At 35.4% G+C, this 18,412-nt stretch overlaps 1 protein-coding gene across 1 annotated transcript in view; it reads right to left on the bottom strand.

Moving 5' to 3' along the window:
- The window catches only part of EYS (eyes shut homolog), a 1,266,634-nt gene that overhangs the window by 933,353 nt on the left and 314,869 nt on the right, over positions 1 to 18,412 (bottom strand). The window contains 1 exon segment of the mRNA XM_059702239.1: positions 14,522 to 14,640. Coding sequence (XP_059558222.1) covers positions 14,522 to 14,640 — 119 coding nt within the window.

Here is an 18,412-nt window from a genome sequence, read left to right as displayed (position 1 = left end):
TGAAGTACATATTTTAAAATTCATGGGACTTATAACTTGTTTAAGATTTTTTAAAAAAGAGTAGATATTGGGTCCTCCACTGACATTACACTGATTAATTTTCTGGTGCAGTCTTTCACATATATGTGACAAGAATTACCTTGCTTTATGAATATGCAGGATAGGTCTTATATAAATTGATCTAGCAGGTGGCAATTGATCTGATGCAATCACAGGTCATCACTGAGAGCAAAAGCAGATGGCCACTAAGACAACCTTTGTCAAAAATGTGACAGGAGCCTGTGAAATGGTCTTAACTATATAAATGTTATGAGTTTGCCTGGGCTAGAATTTCTACTCTTCGATCTACCGATGTACCGTTAATAACATGAGCAACAAGAAGTAACAAGTTATTTGGGGTTCTGACTAAGTAAGCCTGTCAGTAAGCACCTCAGGCACTGGGCCTATTAGTTTGATTACATTGACAACCTGGAGGATGGGAGAGATGCTCTCCTTATTTCATTCTTGACTTTATTATCTCTGCTCCCTCCAAAATATAAGCCATTCTAGAAGAATTTACTTGAAATATATTTTTTCTTTCATGATGATTGATACATAAATTTCTCTAAAAATTGGTTCTAATTGTGTTTGGTTATTAAACTACTAGACACCAATTAATTTGAAGTTCAGATAAAAGTTATATTTTTTAGTGTAAGCATTTCTCATGCAATACTTATATTCTTATTTGAGGTATCTGATACCCTTAGACTGAATTTATATTGTAGATCAAGTGCAGAGCAAGTATTTTTAAAAATAGGTTGAGAGAATTTAGATAAAAACTAAAGGAAATCTGCCCTAACTGGCTTGGACATATTCCTGTTCTGCCCACTTGTCCAGAGTATGTCCTCAGTTTTTCCTGCTTATTACATTTCCCAGAATCCAACCATGTTCTATATCACAGCTGTCCATATCCATATCATCTCTCTTTTTATAAATACAAAGTTTTTAATTTGTCATCACTCTATGAGAGACTCAATCATTATCAGATAGTATTTTCTAATCTGCTAATATATTTTCCAAGATTCAGGCAAATAAAGAGTCTTGCCAGTCTAAATTCCCACCCACAATGAAATTAAGGCATACCTTTCTTTTATTAATATTTTTAAAATTGATTTCAGAGAGGAAGAGAGAGGGAGAGAGAGATAGGAACATCAATAATGAGAGAAAATCATAGATGGGGCCTGATCTGGCAATCCGGGCATGTGTCCTGACCAGGAATGGAACCACGACTTCTTAGTTCATAGGTCTGTGCTCAACCCCTGAGCACACCAACTGGGCTTAAGGCATATCTTAATATCCACTACAATAAAAACAAACTAACAAACAAACAAACAAAAAACTTTAGTAATACTAATAAATAAGGAAAAGTCTTTATAAGTCAATTGCAGACCCATTCAAGATTCTCTTCTCATTTCCTTTGCTCTTTCTTTTAAAGTTGTCCTTATCATATATCCAAGAAAGTTTATACACATTGCATATAACACATAACATTTTCTACATTACATCAATATATTATGTATCCATATATCCATCACTCACAGAAAGGAAAATGGGAATGCAGTACAAAATAAATCCACTTTATTAAAACAATCTTAACTAGGCTCTTCCTTAAACTATAGGAAGACTCTTTAAAATGCATATTGTAAAGTTGTCTTCTGTAAATATTTTTTATTTACTAATATTTCATGGTGATCCCTGCAATGTGCAGATATGTATATAGAAATCATAATGACATTACTTATAGTTTAGTTTTGAATTGTTAATTGTATGAGTTAAGGCCTTTATTTATTTGGTTCTTTTTTTCTCAGAGACAATACTAAGCACCAACTTATACTCAGACACTATGAAATAAACTGAAAATACTCCTGCACATGATATTATTTTGGAATTTTTAGTATCAATTTAAAATTTTGTTTTAGGTTTAGTTAACATTGATTTTAAAAGTATGTTTATTTGCCTTCAAATGCCGAAACATACAGAAAATGACATCAAAACTTTAGTGTAACTGCAGATACATTTGCTTCAATTAATCACACACAGGATCAAAGGAAAACTGGGAGCACAAACAACAGGAATCTATTGATTAAGCTAGTTGGGTCAGCAAATTTTAAGAAAAGATCTGTCTGCTCTCTCTATCTGCTGGAACAGTTAAGAACAAACATCTGATGACTTATGTGTGGTAGTTGGTACCACTTGGGAGAAGTGACCAGTGGTTCATGTCCTTAAAAAAAGATTTCAAAGCTTTGGATTTTTAAAATTATTTTCAGTGTAGTACAACAGTTACCAATAATGCAAAAGAGGCTATGGGGGAATTATTTTTTTCTTGTTATATTGAGTTTTTCTTAAAATTGAAATTTTGGGGTAAATTTTTAATTATTAAATATATTTATAGCTGGATTAAAATATAATACGTTAGGGCCTTTTTCTATTATAAAAATAATTCATTTTTGTATATATATGTATATATACACACACATATATACAGCACACTTAATAAAACATATTAAATGTCAAATTTTGATATATTTTTTAATTTAAAATTTAAATTACTCAGTGAGTACACATCTTCACTAAATAGTTCTGGCATTGAAGCTTTAATTTGTATAAATACATTTTTATATTGTCACCTCGGGTAATTTCTGGATTGAAGTCATTCACTTGATATACTCTAGTCATCTGAAGGATGAAAATTAGACTTCTAAGATCTGTAGCAAGGCAATAAATATCTGTTCTGATACTTGCGAGACAGCAATTACCAATCTGCAAAGTATATCTGAAAATTTCCTCTTAGACTCCTCTTACCTCCTGATACCACAAACAACTCTCATCTTTCTCTGAGTGCTTATGTTGCTGGAGTCCACCCATCCCATTAGTGCTTTTTATGTCCCATAAACTGGCTGTTCCTGATTCTGCCCATCTCTCACTGACCAAATGTAAATACCATACCAATGTCTAGAGTGCACTGAGCCACAATTACAGGGAGAGAAATCAACGCCCTTTTCTAGTCCTACAATCTGCATTAGGCAGTTGGATAAATTGATCCAAGTTCTAAAGTAGTTTGCATCCCCAGCTTTTGCTATAGCTCCTTCCAGTTACTGTAGCAATAGCTCCTCATTTAATGACTTGGTGAGTATCTTGCCAAAGAGGAAAGCTGCTGAGTTTATAAGATTTTAAATTATTTTCCACACTGCATGTCTAGTTCAGAAGTCAACTAAGCTCCAGTAACCTGCTTATAAGCCTAGGGACTAACATCCTGAATCCCTTCACCTCTTTGGTTCCGTGCAACTGTACCTAGATGCTGTAAGTTTCTCTCGCTGCATTTCTACTAATGAAATAACTACATCTCTCCTAGCCAGCATTCCCCCTGCAGCTCTGGTTCTCTACTAAGCTTTAGCAAGACCTACTGAATAATGGTTCGCAGCATAGGCCAGGCTGCTTGCAGCATTAAGGTTCCAGTTTACCTTTTATATAATTTATATATGAAGCTCTACCCAAATTTTGAAGAAAAATGTCAGCTGTCTAGCAAGAGGTTGGCATATTAAATTCCAACTATTCTGCAAGCATCACAAAGTAATTTAGTTAAAGTTGCATATTCAGGAAAAAGATCCCCAAGGCCCCATTTTGTTCAATAGCCTTTCAAATCAGCCCTCAGCAATGTCCCTTCAGGGATCACCCTGCTCTTTCCGAAACAATGCCTTCTAAAATAGCCATATATCCTTGATGACTAGCACTTCTGGAAGTGCTCACCAAAACTAGCTGAGGATAGCACTTTTTTCATAAAAAAAAATTCCCACTTGAGAAAGATACCTTTAGCATCTTATCAGTCTTCATCCTAAATTTATGTTTTATAATTCTAGCTATAAACTCTCCTCAGCTCCAGTTATTCTGCAGATGAGAGATGAGAAGCCGATGCTTAAATTTTAGTCTCTGTGGATGCATCAGATCACCTGTTGACAGCCTATTCCCTGAATCAACCTGTCCTTCCATTACCTCTCAGTGCGAGTTTCCAATTCATTCAGAGTACATCGACTGCACACTCAGGGTTCCATACAAGAGGCTTTCAAACATGAACTTACACCATGCCCTTGACCTTCTCCAGACAGCCTCCAGAGAGTGTGGACAGCCTAGTATTTATGCATTACGCTTCTGCATGTGAATCTTCTGTGGAGTCTTTTAAAAATAGGGAGGCTCAGCCCTCACTCCCTACCTACTAAATCAGAATCCCCAGGAGGTGTGTATTTTTAGAAATGACATGGGTAATTGTGATGTATTGTGGAGTCTCCGAAATACTGATTTACTTGTGGGATTCTCCTCCTCCCCAGTTTCTCCAGTCCTGTGGGCAATTGAACTCAAACTCTGATATTTTCAGAGGCACAGCAAGGTCAGAAAAGAATCTCGAGAGAAGCATGTGATCTTCAGATCTGTCTTAAGGCTACTGTATCTGTATGTATTACTGTATAACCATAAGAAACCTGCTTCACTTCTATGAACATTGTTTTCATTTTTGTAAAATACACCTTCTATGATGTGCCAGCGAACCACAAAAAGAAGTCCTGGGAGGCACACAACACCACAGAAAAAGGGATCCACATTTCCTGACAAAAAGTAACTCTTGAATGTACACATTTAAAAAATGTACAGAATCAGCCCAGTTGGGTGGCTCAGTGGTTGAGCATAGATCTATGAGCCCAAAGGTCATGGTTCCATTCCAGGTCAGGGCACATGCCTGGGTTTCTGGCTCAATCCCTGGTAGTGGGTATGCAGGAGGCAGCCAATCAATGATTCTCTCTCCTCAGGATAAGGGGAAAATATTTTCACCGGGAGATAGAGGAATGTTGCAAGATAAGGGGGAGAGAAGAAGGGGGGCACCATGTGGGTTTTGGACTTTGAAGCTGATATTCTATGAGTGACCAATTATAAAAAGCACAGGGTCATAAAGTGGGGGGGTCCAATTAGAAGGGAGCACGAAGAGACAAAGAACTACAGCCTTATAAACCTTAGAAAAAGGGGCTTAGTGGGTTACCCCCTCAAGAACCCCTCCCTACCTGGGAGTTTGTATTTGCTTCCAATAAATTCCCACCCTTTTACTAACAAGTCCTTGTAGTCCTCGAATTTTATTCTTTACACTTTGTGAGGCAAGAACCTGCAAGGGGGAGATCCACTCCCCAAACCCCATGTTTCAATAAGCTTTAGGTGGAGTGAACCAGATAAAGGCTTGATGCCTGAAGAGAAAGAGATTAGGCTGCGGTGTGTTTGCGTTGTGTCTGTCAGAGCCTTTCACCTGAAATGTAGCAAATTCACAGGGAGCTTTAAAGGATGTCCCAAGAGCCCCAACAGCCTGGGATCATGTAAAACAAAAGCTATCACCAGCTGTGGGACTCTCTGGGATCTTGGCATGAGTGCAGACTCTGTAGGTTTCTTTTCATGAGAATATTTAAAAACAGTTAAAGAGATATAAAGATCTGATATTCATTCATTCATTCTTTATTTCCTTTCTCTCTTTATCTCCTTCTCTCCTCTCTCCTTCTCTCTCCACAATTAAATGATCATCACCAGCAGCAGCAAACGTGGCATATATTTATTGATATGTGAGAGGCACTAGGTTAAGCATTTTACATGTGGTATCTCATTGAATCTTCATAACAATATTGCAAAGTAGCTGCTATTACTTTGTCCATTATTAAAATTAACTGATTGAGGCTTAGAAATATTAAGTGACTTATGTGAGGTAACACTCAAAGCTGTCTCTCTCCAAAGCCCCTTTTGAATGTGCAACCTTTGGGTTCGAGAGGGCAGGCTGCAAAATTTCACCCTAGATAGTCAAGATGATGCCACAAGACACTCTCCCTCATTCCAAACCAAAGGTGTTCATCGTTTACATAAATAAGCTATTTATCTGTTGGCTATAATGGATATGTATATATTTATAGAATGTTTATAAGATCAAATTTGAAGTAATTGACATGGACTCCAGAACTTAATATTTAGGAAGTTTGTAATTTCTGTTTAAATCAGGGTGATTGGCAAAAGACTATAGAAAATAGACAAATTCTCTTTTCTGTATATGTACATACATACGTGCGTGCACACTTGCCCATATACTTGTGTTCACAAAGATATATCCATTGCCTAACTCAAAATTTCCTAAACTTTTCACTATTGGTAAACTCCTCACAGACAAACGGGAAGTTGGGATGACATAGTTAGAACATAATGGCATTCTTAATTGATGGAGATAAAGGATTGACTCTCCTTGACTGCCTGAAGCCAATTCCAGCCTGTCAGCAAGGGCTGGATCATCTGGAGTGGCTGAAGGGCATTTCCTCAAACCTGAAAAGGGATGATTGTTTTCTGCCAGACAGCTCAGGGCATCTTAATCTACATGTTATTGCCTCCTACTGGCCAAACACCTGAACAGCCTTAGGCTAATTCTTCCAATCTGACAATGGACTCTGTAATTGAAGCCTGACCCTTTGAAGTGTATATCTCTGCCTCGCCTCAGGACAATTTGTGTTAATAAAAAGCATGGGATCCTGAGATGAGGAGATCTTACTTTCTTTAGCTAAATTCCTCAAAGAAACTTTCAAATGCCTTTCAAACTTATGCTTTGTCTGTGGACTCTTTATTAAGTTACACACATCCCTTCTCCAGATTGCTGAACCCTTCTAGATGCTGGAACAAGAACCCTGGCACTTGACCACTGTTCCTTTTAGTTAATAAACTGTGGAAGTACACCTGTTCTTCTGAAGGAAGATGTGTTTCTCTCTTACTATCTTAAAAACAATATATGAACACAATATAGCCATTTAAAAAAAATCTTATATGGACTTAACCAATAAAAATAGCATCTATCTAAATGGTAGAAGGAATGATTTCTAGGAAACAATAAAATTACTGTAGATTTGTTCTATGACTTATTACTGTTGTAATGTACCCTGCGAATCACAGGACGCCTCAAGAAGTCGAATTAAAGAGTCACATTTATTGCAATCTGGGACTATGAGGGGCCATTCCCTAAATCTCATAGTAACAAGATGGTCACAGTTCCAGGGTTATATAGGCAAAAAACACAAAGGTATTGATTATATCCCAGGGTTTGGAATGAGGAACCTGGTTTGCAAAAAAAGCAGTTTACAGAAGCAGAATTAAGCATGTTAATTACAGTTTTGGGTCTCTGGATCACTGAGTTGACAGAAACACATTATCTGGGACCGCTGGGTTGACAGGAACACATTTTCTAGAGCCCTTGGGTCTCGAGACCACTGAGTCAACTGGAACCCACTATCTGGAACCCTCAGGTCTTGGGATAATTGTGCTGTCCTGGTTTCCAGGTACAGAGGAATGTGCTTTCTAAAACCAATAAGATAACAATCAATGGGATAGTCATTTGGTCGAATGGGATGATTTATACAATTCAGAATCAAAGTAACTTTTCTATTGTTAAGCTAAACAACAGGGTTAGAGTTAAACTACAGTTTCTACCTGATGGTTGCTACCATACTTCATTACAAGTCACTTAACTTATTGGAAGTCACTAACTTATTTAATAAATTCTCAGAAATAAATTGTGAACCTAGAGTTGAATGCTAGTTGTAGTTATATATGTAAACAAATGATAATCTAAAAGTATAATGTTTGTATTGAAACAAATTAAAGCTACATTTGTCTCATAATTATTTGAAAATAAACCATTTGTTGGTGTATGTTGGCTAATATTGGCAATGGAAATGGTTTTCAATAAATTCTAAATAATTTTTAAGCTGGGTGACTTCTGGGAACTGTCCATTTTTATTAGAGAGTCTGAAAATAAAATTCCTTTCACCAATCTGTTATGTTCACACACAATATTTATGAAATTCAATTCTGTTCCATAGATTTCTTAAAGCTCAAAATTTAACTGTAAATCTCACTTCTCTATAATGAATCTTGGAATAAGAAAAAGAAAAAATATGTCTGAGCTTCAAAAATAGATTTCACAAGTCAAAGTATTAAAGCCCATGTATTTCTTTACTCAGGTGGCTCAACAAATCTTTTATCAGTTTCTGTCTACTTTTGCTTGGCATATAATTAAAACATTTTTGATTATTTGTATCAAGGCTGACAGATTCAAAACAAGATCAGTGGCGGGTGCTACTTAAAGACAAATTAACTGTGATCAAATAAACAATTGAGATTATATTTAAAACAAATCATATGATCAATGAACTAAAATTCTATATTAGTCATGGATTATATAAGAAAAACAAATCTATAATCTACTATAATGTAGAAAGGATAGGAAACTGACACCCATTAACATGAACCACTTTCATAAATGTAATGTTACATTATTTTTAATAAATTTTTAAAGTAAGGATCTGTGTAACAACAGGTAGAGATCTGGGTAATAAAAATATTTAGATACATTTTATTCTACATAGACAAAAGTAGGCTTTTTAGAATGGACAGTACCAAATGAATCATTTTGTTTTACCTAATTCACACAGTGTCTTTGTTAACTGAGTTTTGTTATTAGCTAATACATCAAGGTTAAGATTAAATTTATGGCTATACTCTCAGTACTTAAGATGTTGCAACTAATCAGTTTAATCAAAAGATTTCATTGAACCTTGGGGATATCATTATAATCAATCAGTCATTGATTATTTTTTAATACTCTCAAAATGATATGAACCATTATACTCAGCCTCTGTGAAAATCTATAATTTCATGCACAGATTTTCTGATTAGCAAATGTCAATACATAAAGAGTAAGAGTTCGCTAAGTTATTATTACAAGTGAGAAAAAAAACTGTATTATTATCTCCCAATCACAAAAGATTGGAATGAAAAACTTAGATTTATTTTCTTTGTGTTAAAAACAAAAGCACTGAAACAGATGGAAAAATCCAAAAGAGAATAGTGCCTTTAAATAGAAGATGCAATGAAATATGCTGCTAAACACTCAAGGGATAAATCACTCAGTTTTTCAGACCTTCTTTTATTTCTCTTTTAAAGTGATAAATTGCGAGGAATCAGTACATATGAAATAGAAACCTCTGTGCTTCTTCCCCAATATCACACAAGTTCAGAGCTAGAAAATGCCATCAGATACCTAGTTCAGTGATTCTCAAATAGAAATACACATCAAAATTGCAAGGAGTTATAAACTACCCAGGTATCTGTATCCATCTACTGAATCCTAATTTTAAGCATGTGTATTTTCAAAGATAAACCCCTAGTTAAGGACACTTGAGCTCAATTCTTTCATTTTATTAAAATGAACTGATAACTAAAAGAAAAAAAAATACTTATGTATATTTTGAAATATATATTTATGTATAAAATGAAAAGCTATCCTTAAATTAATAAAATAGTGCCAAAGATAATGAATTTGAGTGAATATTCTAATGCTTCTTCATTTTATGCTCCCAATAAGTCATAGAACAAATCCACATCAAAGACAGAGGATCTCTAATGTCCTCTCTACTATTTTACTACGTTAACAAAACTTATAAGACATATAACCTAACCAAGTTACACAATGAATAAGAAAAAATTGATTTTTTTGAGGTTCACTATTTCAGATGGTATTCTATAGGGCCTATGATATAAAAGCAATATTTGTATACAACATAGCCATAGTAAAAATTTTATAAGTGACACATGTTGTCATGTTCCTATGTAACTGAGAAATTATTGAGAATAAAATTCACTACCATCTCCTTTTGCTACCAAAATGAAATTTTATTTTTCCATCGAAGAGTATTTGGACAATGCTGTGTGTTTTGAGAATTCCGAAGCTCCAAAATTCTGACACTGAGTCAGTCTCCGTGTTAATTTCCAGCAAATGAGATTAAGCAAATCTTCATGAAGCGGGTGAGAGCAGGAACAAATGAAGGCTTTTGTATTCAGACACAGAACAGTTGGACTGAATCCTCACTGATGAAAGCTTAGTAATCAGAGAGGGGGAGCAGAACCTCAGGTTTCTAATTACCCATGCAGAAGGGACAACTGGGACCTGACCACTAATTAGCTGAGCACCGGGAACCAGAGGGATGTAGAGAAGATCCTGGGAGCCAATTTTGGTATGAAAAGGGTTGGAATCACTTGGCAGATTAACCTGTCTCCGAAAGGGGCATGGGGATGACACAACAGGCATTTTTGTAGCAGCCAAGATGAACTATGGAGCAAGGGCTGTTGCCTCATAATCCTGGCTCCAGCCACCCCCAGCTTTACTCTACAACCCCAAAGGGAGGCAACAGGCAACTCTCTAAAGACTGACTTGGATTTTTCAGCCATCAGGTGGTGAAGGTGAAGGTGAAGGCAGTTTTATTGTGTGTTTTGTGTTTTTTTTGTTTTTTTTTTCACTATAAAACATATCAATTCAGTTCTGCTATTGCTCCTGAGTGTTAGGAGAAAATTTATATCTCTAGTATACTAGTACATATACAATGTATACATTTTAACATAGTTGTATGTGAATAAAAACTTTGTTCTTTCCACATGTTAGTTCTAGGGCACTCTTTTAGTTTCTCCTGCTGTTATCAAAATTAAGCATTCATTATTCATGTAAGATACAGAGGAAAATGAAAGTAAAATGAAAGGGAAAATACTAGAATAATTTGATCATACATATTTAAATAATCACAAAGAAACAGCTACTCTCAAATATGCCTAAGTAGTTACATGGAGGAATAAATCTTATTCTACCCATTCTTAACATTGCATCTCATTATATGCTAAGCATTAAATTTTTTCTGGTTTTATCCCATTGTTTTCTGAGGCTTACTGAACCATAAAAAAAGGAAAAGAAGAAAACTGGCTCACTGTTACAAAATACTTATCCTGGTTTCAAAGTCTTCCGATGTTTTATTTAAGCTCACATTCATGGTGCCACATATACTCGTAAGAAAATTCTGCAAAAGTGAAAATGTTCATTTAAAGCTACACTGCACCAAGTTCAAAGAAGAAGCAAACCTCACATCTGTGATATTACCTGGATTGGTTTCGAGATTAGGACCCATACAAAAAGCAGACTGCTAACTCGTGTAGCCAAATGGGGGTGCCTTATAGACTGAGCAAAATCATTTTTCTGTTTATCACAATTACTAAGTATTTTTTTTCAGAAACATCACACCCCATGCCTTTCTTTTCTCTTCCCCTTCAAAGCCTTCAGCGTTTCATGGTTAATATTTTACCAATGAGTTGATGCAAGTAAATATGAAACTCAAATTGGGCCTTGCTTTATTTTAAAATCATCATTTTTTATTTCTTCCTGCCTGGCTTAGTGTCTTTGAAATGACTTTGTGTTTCAATTTATTATTATGGAGTGTATTATTTGTTCAATTATGTACCATTCACTAGTATTTCTATAAAAAATGCAATATTTATCATGACATTGATGCAACGGTTAACTTAGAACGGCTTGAGTGCTCAAACCCTACATATTCCCAAGGAATGGTGGGCTCTGACTGGCTCTTTGGAAGATAACGTCTGAGCCTTGGAACGTCCTGCCTGTAACAGTGTGCTTGATCCCTGACAAGCTGGGCTGTGCCAAATAGCTTATGCTAATGATGTGATTTACAAGGAAAATTTGCTTTTAAACCTGGGCTTTGGACTATGTTGTATCCATTGGAACGCTGCAGGAGCTGAAGCCCGATTAGCTAAAATCTGTGCCTTGTGAATGACCCGGATAAACACCCTGGGCATCAGGGCTTCAGTGAGTTTCCTGATTGGCAACACCTCAGTGGGCCTGTCACACATCATGTCTGAGAGAGGCAAGTGCTTCACATACACGTCCTCTAGGAGAAGGCACCTGAAGCCTGTGCCTGCTTTCTCCGTGGCTTCGCCATGTATGTCTTTCCTTTTGCTACCTTTAATCTCTAACTTTTCACTGTAATAAACCCTAACCATGAGTATTCTTGACTCCTCGTCAATCATCAAATCTCAAGGTCATGTTTGAGCCTCAGATACAGTATCTAAAAGCTATCAAATCCTTTGAACATTTAAAAAAATTTAAACAATCTATTGTTCCCATCACATCTCCTCTTGGAAGAATATTATCAAATCAATAATAACATTTTGCCTTCTAATTGATATATGAATTATGGTTAGAATTATGTAATTTCAATAATCAATTTAATCAAAATATAACAGTCTAGTTGGTAAACACTATTTAGAGGATTTTATTTCATTTTCAACCCTGTTGCTTTCTGATTTGTTTCTTTATTCTTTCTACCCCAGCTTTATGGAGGTATAATTGACAAAGTGTTCAGAGTGATGATTTCATATATATATATACATTATTAAATGATTTAATTAAATAATTAAGAATTAATATACCAATCATCTCACATAATTATTTTGTGTGTTTCATGAGAATACTTAACATCTACTCTCTTAGCAAATTTCAAGTATACAATAGACTATTATTAAGTATAGTTACTATACGATACATTAGATTCCCAGAACTTATTCATCTTATAACTGAAGGCCTGTACCTTTTGATCAGCATCTCCCTATTCCCCCCAAACCCCAGCTGCTGGTAACTGCCGATCTATATTCTGTTTCTATGAGTTCTACCATTTTTTAATTCTTATTTTTTAAATTATTAACCTATATAATAAAAGCATAGTATGCAAATTGTCCCCTCAACCAGGAGGTCATCCGGGAGTTTGACAAGGGGGCAGGGCCAGCCGGAGGAAAGGAGGGAGTACCTGGCCAGCAGCTGGAAGCCGCTAGGGATCCTAGAAGTGCACAAATTTTGTGCACTGGGCCTCTAGTTATACAATGAAGCAAGATTGCAAACTAATACGAGTCCACGCTAGTCTGAATAATTTCTTACTGGCAGTTTATAAAATGTATAAATGAGAGGATGCTGTACTTGAAAGCTTTATTATTTGGTACAATAGAGTTTCTAAAGTTGCAGTCCCTGACTTTTCAAATGATTGGCATAGTGTCACAAAGAGAAGTCGTGGCAAGGTCAGGACAAGAAGTTGAATATTATGATTATGGGTATAAAGCTCTTTTTACTATAATAAACTCCTATTATTGCTGAAGTTATAGCTGAAAGCATAGACTAAAATAAAGTTTAATCACATTATGGAAATTAGATGATTTACCTGCAAGTAAAAGGGACTCTAATTCAAACCATATTTAAAAATAGGACATAAGTGATCTCATAATTATATTCGGAGGTTGGGTAGGCACCTGGTGTGGGGAGGGGCTTCATCAATTCAACAATTGATCAAGTCAGGTTTCTTCTCCTTCTTGCCTCTGCTACCTTCAGAGTCACTCATTATTAAGCAGCACCTCACTCCCATTCTTGGGCTCTGACAATGGTAGCATCAAGTATATGTGTAATGCCAGATGTTTGAAGGTCTAGGACAGGTCACTACCTTTAACTTACATCCTTTTTGCTTTCCCCAGAAAGAACTTCACTCTTAACACAGAAACCAGCATCAGGTCTCATACCCATTCCTAAAGGAATCTTTGCAAGTGGACGAGATTAGCACAGCCACCTTACACGAAGCATCTGGCGTGAATTAAGACATAGCATCAGGGCCACTACACAAACCTCAAGGGTGGTTGGATAGCTGATGGACCATCCTGTTTCTGGACACAGCCATCCAAACACTAGTTATAACTCTTCATTTAGGCAGCTGCCTTCCTTATGGGAAAGACACAATTTTCCGCGAATGATCCTCTCATTGTAAAAACAAACAATGTCGGTATAGGTATACTGGTGGTCTGAAAACAAGTCTGTTCTTCAAAGCATTTTCCCCCTAAGCTCGGCTAGTGTGGTCCTTTTGTGAAAATCAGCTCTGTTGCTAAGGAATAAACCATAAGCCTATACCACTATTGCAGCATTAACCTATGCTGTCTGTCATTTATTCTCTGAAGCCAGTGAGTGAATCCACCTTGAGTAGATGTTTTTATGTCAGGCTTTCTGAAAAATGACCAGCCGGAGGGGATCCCATTGATTTGCCAACTGTGTCAGTTCGTTTAAGGCCGAATGGCACATGCTTCTGCCAAAGGCTGTGACAAATGGATATGTACTGAAGGGGCAGCCCTGACACAGGAGAAGGCAGAATATGATGGAAGTATACAACGCCAGGTGGAAATCAAAATAAAATTCAAGCCTACGTATTATGTGTGTGTATACAATACCTCGAGTTAGGTAAAAGTAGGTACCTATGAGGCTAACAGCACTCTTCAGAATAATTTCTGAAATTTTACACAAATTCAATATCACCAAGAATTGTGAGAGCAGAGTGAGCAGTTTGTTTTGTAATATCACATCAACCTGCATATAGTGGTGACTAGATCATTTTTTTACTACCATTGAGTGAATACAAAAATTGCTCGAGTTTCTGTTTTCTAATCTTAATAAGTACTCATATGTACCAACATGCCCCAGAGGCCAAAGTTAACTATATATGTAGGGTTAATTGATGCGACTACGTAATAAAATATATCAATAATATTCATGGATACTAACGAGATGCAGATCTTTGCAGGTAGAGTTGTGCTCATGGGAATTCAGGATGCAGTCATGGATGTCCTGCTCACACCTCAGGCCCTTGTAGCCAGGATTGCAGAATCAGAAGCCAGCAACCACTGAAAACAGCCGAAGAGAGAAAACTCATTACATTCCTTTCATCACCGTGTAGGTAATACTAAATGCCCTAAAGAATGTTGTGCTCATCTAAATGTGTTTCACTTTTAACCCCAAATTGTGAATTCTTATATGTAATACTCTACATAGTTCTCTGCAATATTTTCTAAAAAACATTATAGCTCAGTTCTATTTAACTTAAACACTTAAATTATTTAAAATAAGAATACTCACAAATAAGAATAATAAACATTTGGTGATGATTTGCAAAGTAACAATGGAAATATCCAGTTTAGTTTCTTTCTCGTTTTGTCAGTAAGAATACCTGTGGTCAACAGGTTAGCTTTGTATCAATTAACTTTTCTCAGATTGTTTTAGGTTTAATAAACCAGGAGTTAACTGCTTATCAAAGCTCTTGGTACAACAAGGTACATAAAAGTGCACAGAGATCTGAAAGTTGATTTTGAACTATCTAAGCCTTTGTTCAAAAGAGCTTTCACATTTCATCATAATCTTTTAAAAGTCATGATCAGAACATGGTCTCTATTTTATCATTAATGGTGGAAAAAGAACTGTCTCAAGGAAATGGCGACATCATGAATTGCAGTTGGAGTAAGCGGGGATTTATAGCTGCTTCTATAAATCCCTGGGTTCCTCATTATCCCTGAGACTTACCACGTATTCTCCACTGACACTCTGCCTCTGTGTAAGTACCTGCTATTACTCTCATTAAGTGCTTAGATCCTGGCTGGCAAAAGCATTTTTAATGTAATGTGAGGTACTTGGCTGGTTTCTAGATTTCTGCAGCCATCCTTCTGTGTAGAACATGTAACTGGGTCCCCTAAGGAGAACAAGCCAGCCCACAGCCCTCAACAAGAGACGGGAGACACAAAATATGGCAGCTCTTTAGACAGAATTTTATTTCTGTCTTACTTTACTTTTTTGACCCAGCATCCTAGTTTTCAATGTCTCATTTAATATAAATGATCAGTTGATATGCATATATAGTTGTACATAAATTAATGATATAAAAGTTATTAGTTGGCGCATCTTTATATGTTATAAAGGCATTATGAATGACAACAAATTAAAACCAAGTGTTATACAATATGTCATGAAGACATTATGGAATCACATCACTCATAATAATATTTTTTAAAGGGTTTATGACTATAGTTCAAGTTCATATATTGATGCAAACTGACACATAACAAATAACTAGAGTCAAATGAAATCTTAGTGCAGATATAGACATTCCCTATGTAGATAAATGATGAATTACTTTAAAATAAATGACAACAAACAATAACTTTGAATTAACAAATGGTCTGAAAGACAGAGATTGGTTTCTAAAAAAATAAAGCGTGTTTTTATTATCAACAAATATGCTTTTTTAATATTAAACCTTATGAGCTAAGAAGCTAAGAAATAAACTATGCTCCAAATAAGACCCTGAGGATTTGATCTTATTACCATAAAGAAAATAAACAAGCAAACAAACAACCATAACTTTGTTTAAAATTTAAAACAAACAAAAACACTGGTTTTTTTCAAATCTATTAGAACATATTATTAAAGCATATTGCCTTATTTTCCTGTTGTCTTTATCAGAAAATACAATCACTATGTTAATAGTAGTCTTTGTTTATCCCATACTACTAATTTTTTTTAAAATATATTTTATTGATTTTTTACAGAGAGGAAGGGAGAGATATAGAGAGTCAGAAACATCGATGAGAGAGAAACATCGATCAGCTGCCTCCTGCACATCCCCTACTGGGGATGTGCCCGCAGCCCAGGTACATGCCCTTGATCGGAATCGAACCTGGGACCTTTCAGTCCCCAAGCCGACGCTCTATCCACTGAGCCAAACCGGTTTCGGCTACTAATTTTAATTTTCATCGGATAAGCCATCTATAAGTCATTATTATTACATTATTCATTTTCTAATTAATTATACATTACACATAATCCATTATATGAACTGATTCAAAGTTCCTGACATGATAAAACTGTGTTGAAAATACAGAGGTAAGTATTTTAACAAATCTGCTGAAAAACCACACCATGTCTGAAATTTGCAAAGTCAATATACATATGAATAAATGTTTCTTATATACTGTCATGTAATAAATACTATTAACTTGAAATCAGAAAGTTTGGCCTCCCGAAATATTTTATTTTTGAGAAAGTATTAACAATACAGTGCCTTAGATTTATGCTATCAGTTTACATGTATAAATGAATTTTTAATACATATTTTGGTTCTATTGTAGCTAATTTCCTTGGATTTGGTCCAAAATATACTGTGAACAATCCTATTATGAAATACAACAATATTTCAGGTCTCCAAAATTCACATTTTCCATGATATATTATGTATGAATTTCAAACATATACTAGGGAGCACTTCACTATTAAGTAGCATATTTGGAAATTGTATTTTCTTATCACATAAAGAATTATGAATTGTAATATGTATGGGGACCTAATAAAAGTAGATTTTACAGTTATGAGTACATGAAACAGTTTATTCTTATGTTATTATTTATTAATTATTGTATTATTTATTAACTATTATATTATTTTCATATGAACTAATGTAAAGCTACTTTTTCCCACACCTGTATATAAACCTCCTTCATGCAAAATACATCTGAAGTGTTCATATATAGCCATTATACTAGGGCTGCCTAGATCTAAAAGCGTTGCTAACCTCTCCCTTAGGCATATTTTTTGTTTCCTTATTTTATAGTGAGCACCAGCATCACCAAACATTTGTGGGTTTAAGCTCAGAAATAAGATAACTGTGACTTATTTCAAGGTAATTTGAGAATTTTACAAATTTAAAAGCACAATATTTAAAGTGCTGAATTCTGGGGGGGAAAAAAAGTTGGTTCAAATTAACAGTAACAAACAAATGGCCCAGAGCATAAAATTATGCTTTGCTCAGGTAGCACAGTATTAGGAAAAAATATTCCATTTTAATATCTATGTAGAAATTCCAGCTTGCTAGTCCTTCCACCTGCCCGCCCCTCCATACACACATACATACACACTACCTATTGTATGATACCTGGGCTGTTTCATCCAATGTAAAAAAATCCTATTATGTTCTTTAAGGACACGCATTGGAAAACATTGGTTTAAATAAAAGAATGCATAATTTTGGTTAAATGATAGACTTTCCAAATGACTTGCTAGCACAATGTGCTTTTTCACACATCACATTATTTTAACAATTTATCTATTTACTGAAAGATTATGTAGAAATATATTTGAAAGGAGGTAAAATAAAGCTAAATAAGATGCACAGAGGTCCCCCCCCCCCCAACATCTCCCTCTCTCTCTCTCTCTCTCTCTCTCTCTCTCTCTCTCCCCCTCATCTTCCTATCTCCTTTTCCCACTCCATATCTCTTAATCCTCTTAACCATACCCAGGGCACAGGGCTATTTCATGCCCTGTTTTTCCTGTGTCTAAAAAAATAAAATCCATTATCCAATATTCAGCTTTCTCTTCCCTCCTCCTCTTTTTCTCTTACCTTCCTTTTATTTTCCCTTCTTTTCCTTTTCCCTTCTTCTTTTATTTCTCTATAAATTTATATTTTTCAGGAACATACATCTCAGTAAGAAGAAGTGTGTTTGCATAATGGATGGGCTAAAATAATGTTATTTTAAATCATTGTAATCTGCTTTTTTCTCTACCTACAGATAAACACTTTAACAATCTTCCATTTAAAAAAGGTGAAAAAAAAGGTTAATTCTGATATCTGAA

The sequence above is a fragment of the Myotis daubentonii genome, chromosome 6 (assembly GCF_963259705.1).
Source record: "Myotis daubentonii chromosome 6, mMyoDau2.1, whole genome shotgun sequence".
In the NCBI taxonomy this organism is placed as follows: Eukaryota; Metazoa; Chordata; class Mammalia; order Chiroptera; family Vespertilionidae; genus Myotis; species Myotis daubentonii.
Note: the sequence above shows the minus strand (reverse complement) of the source record. Positions and strands in the feature narration are given on the sequence as shown.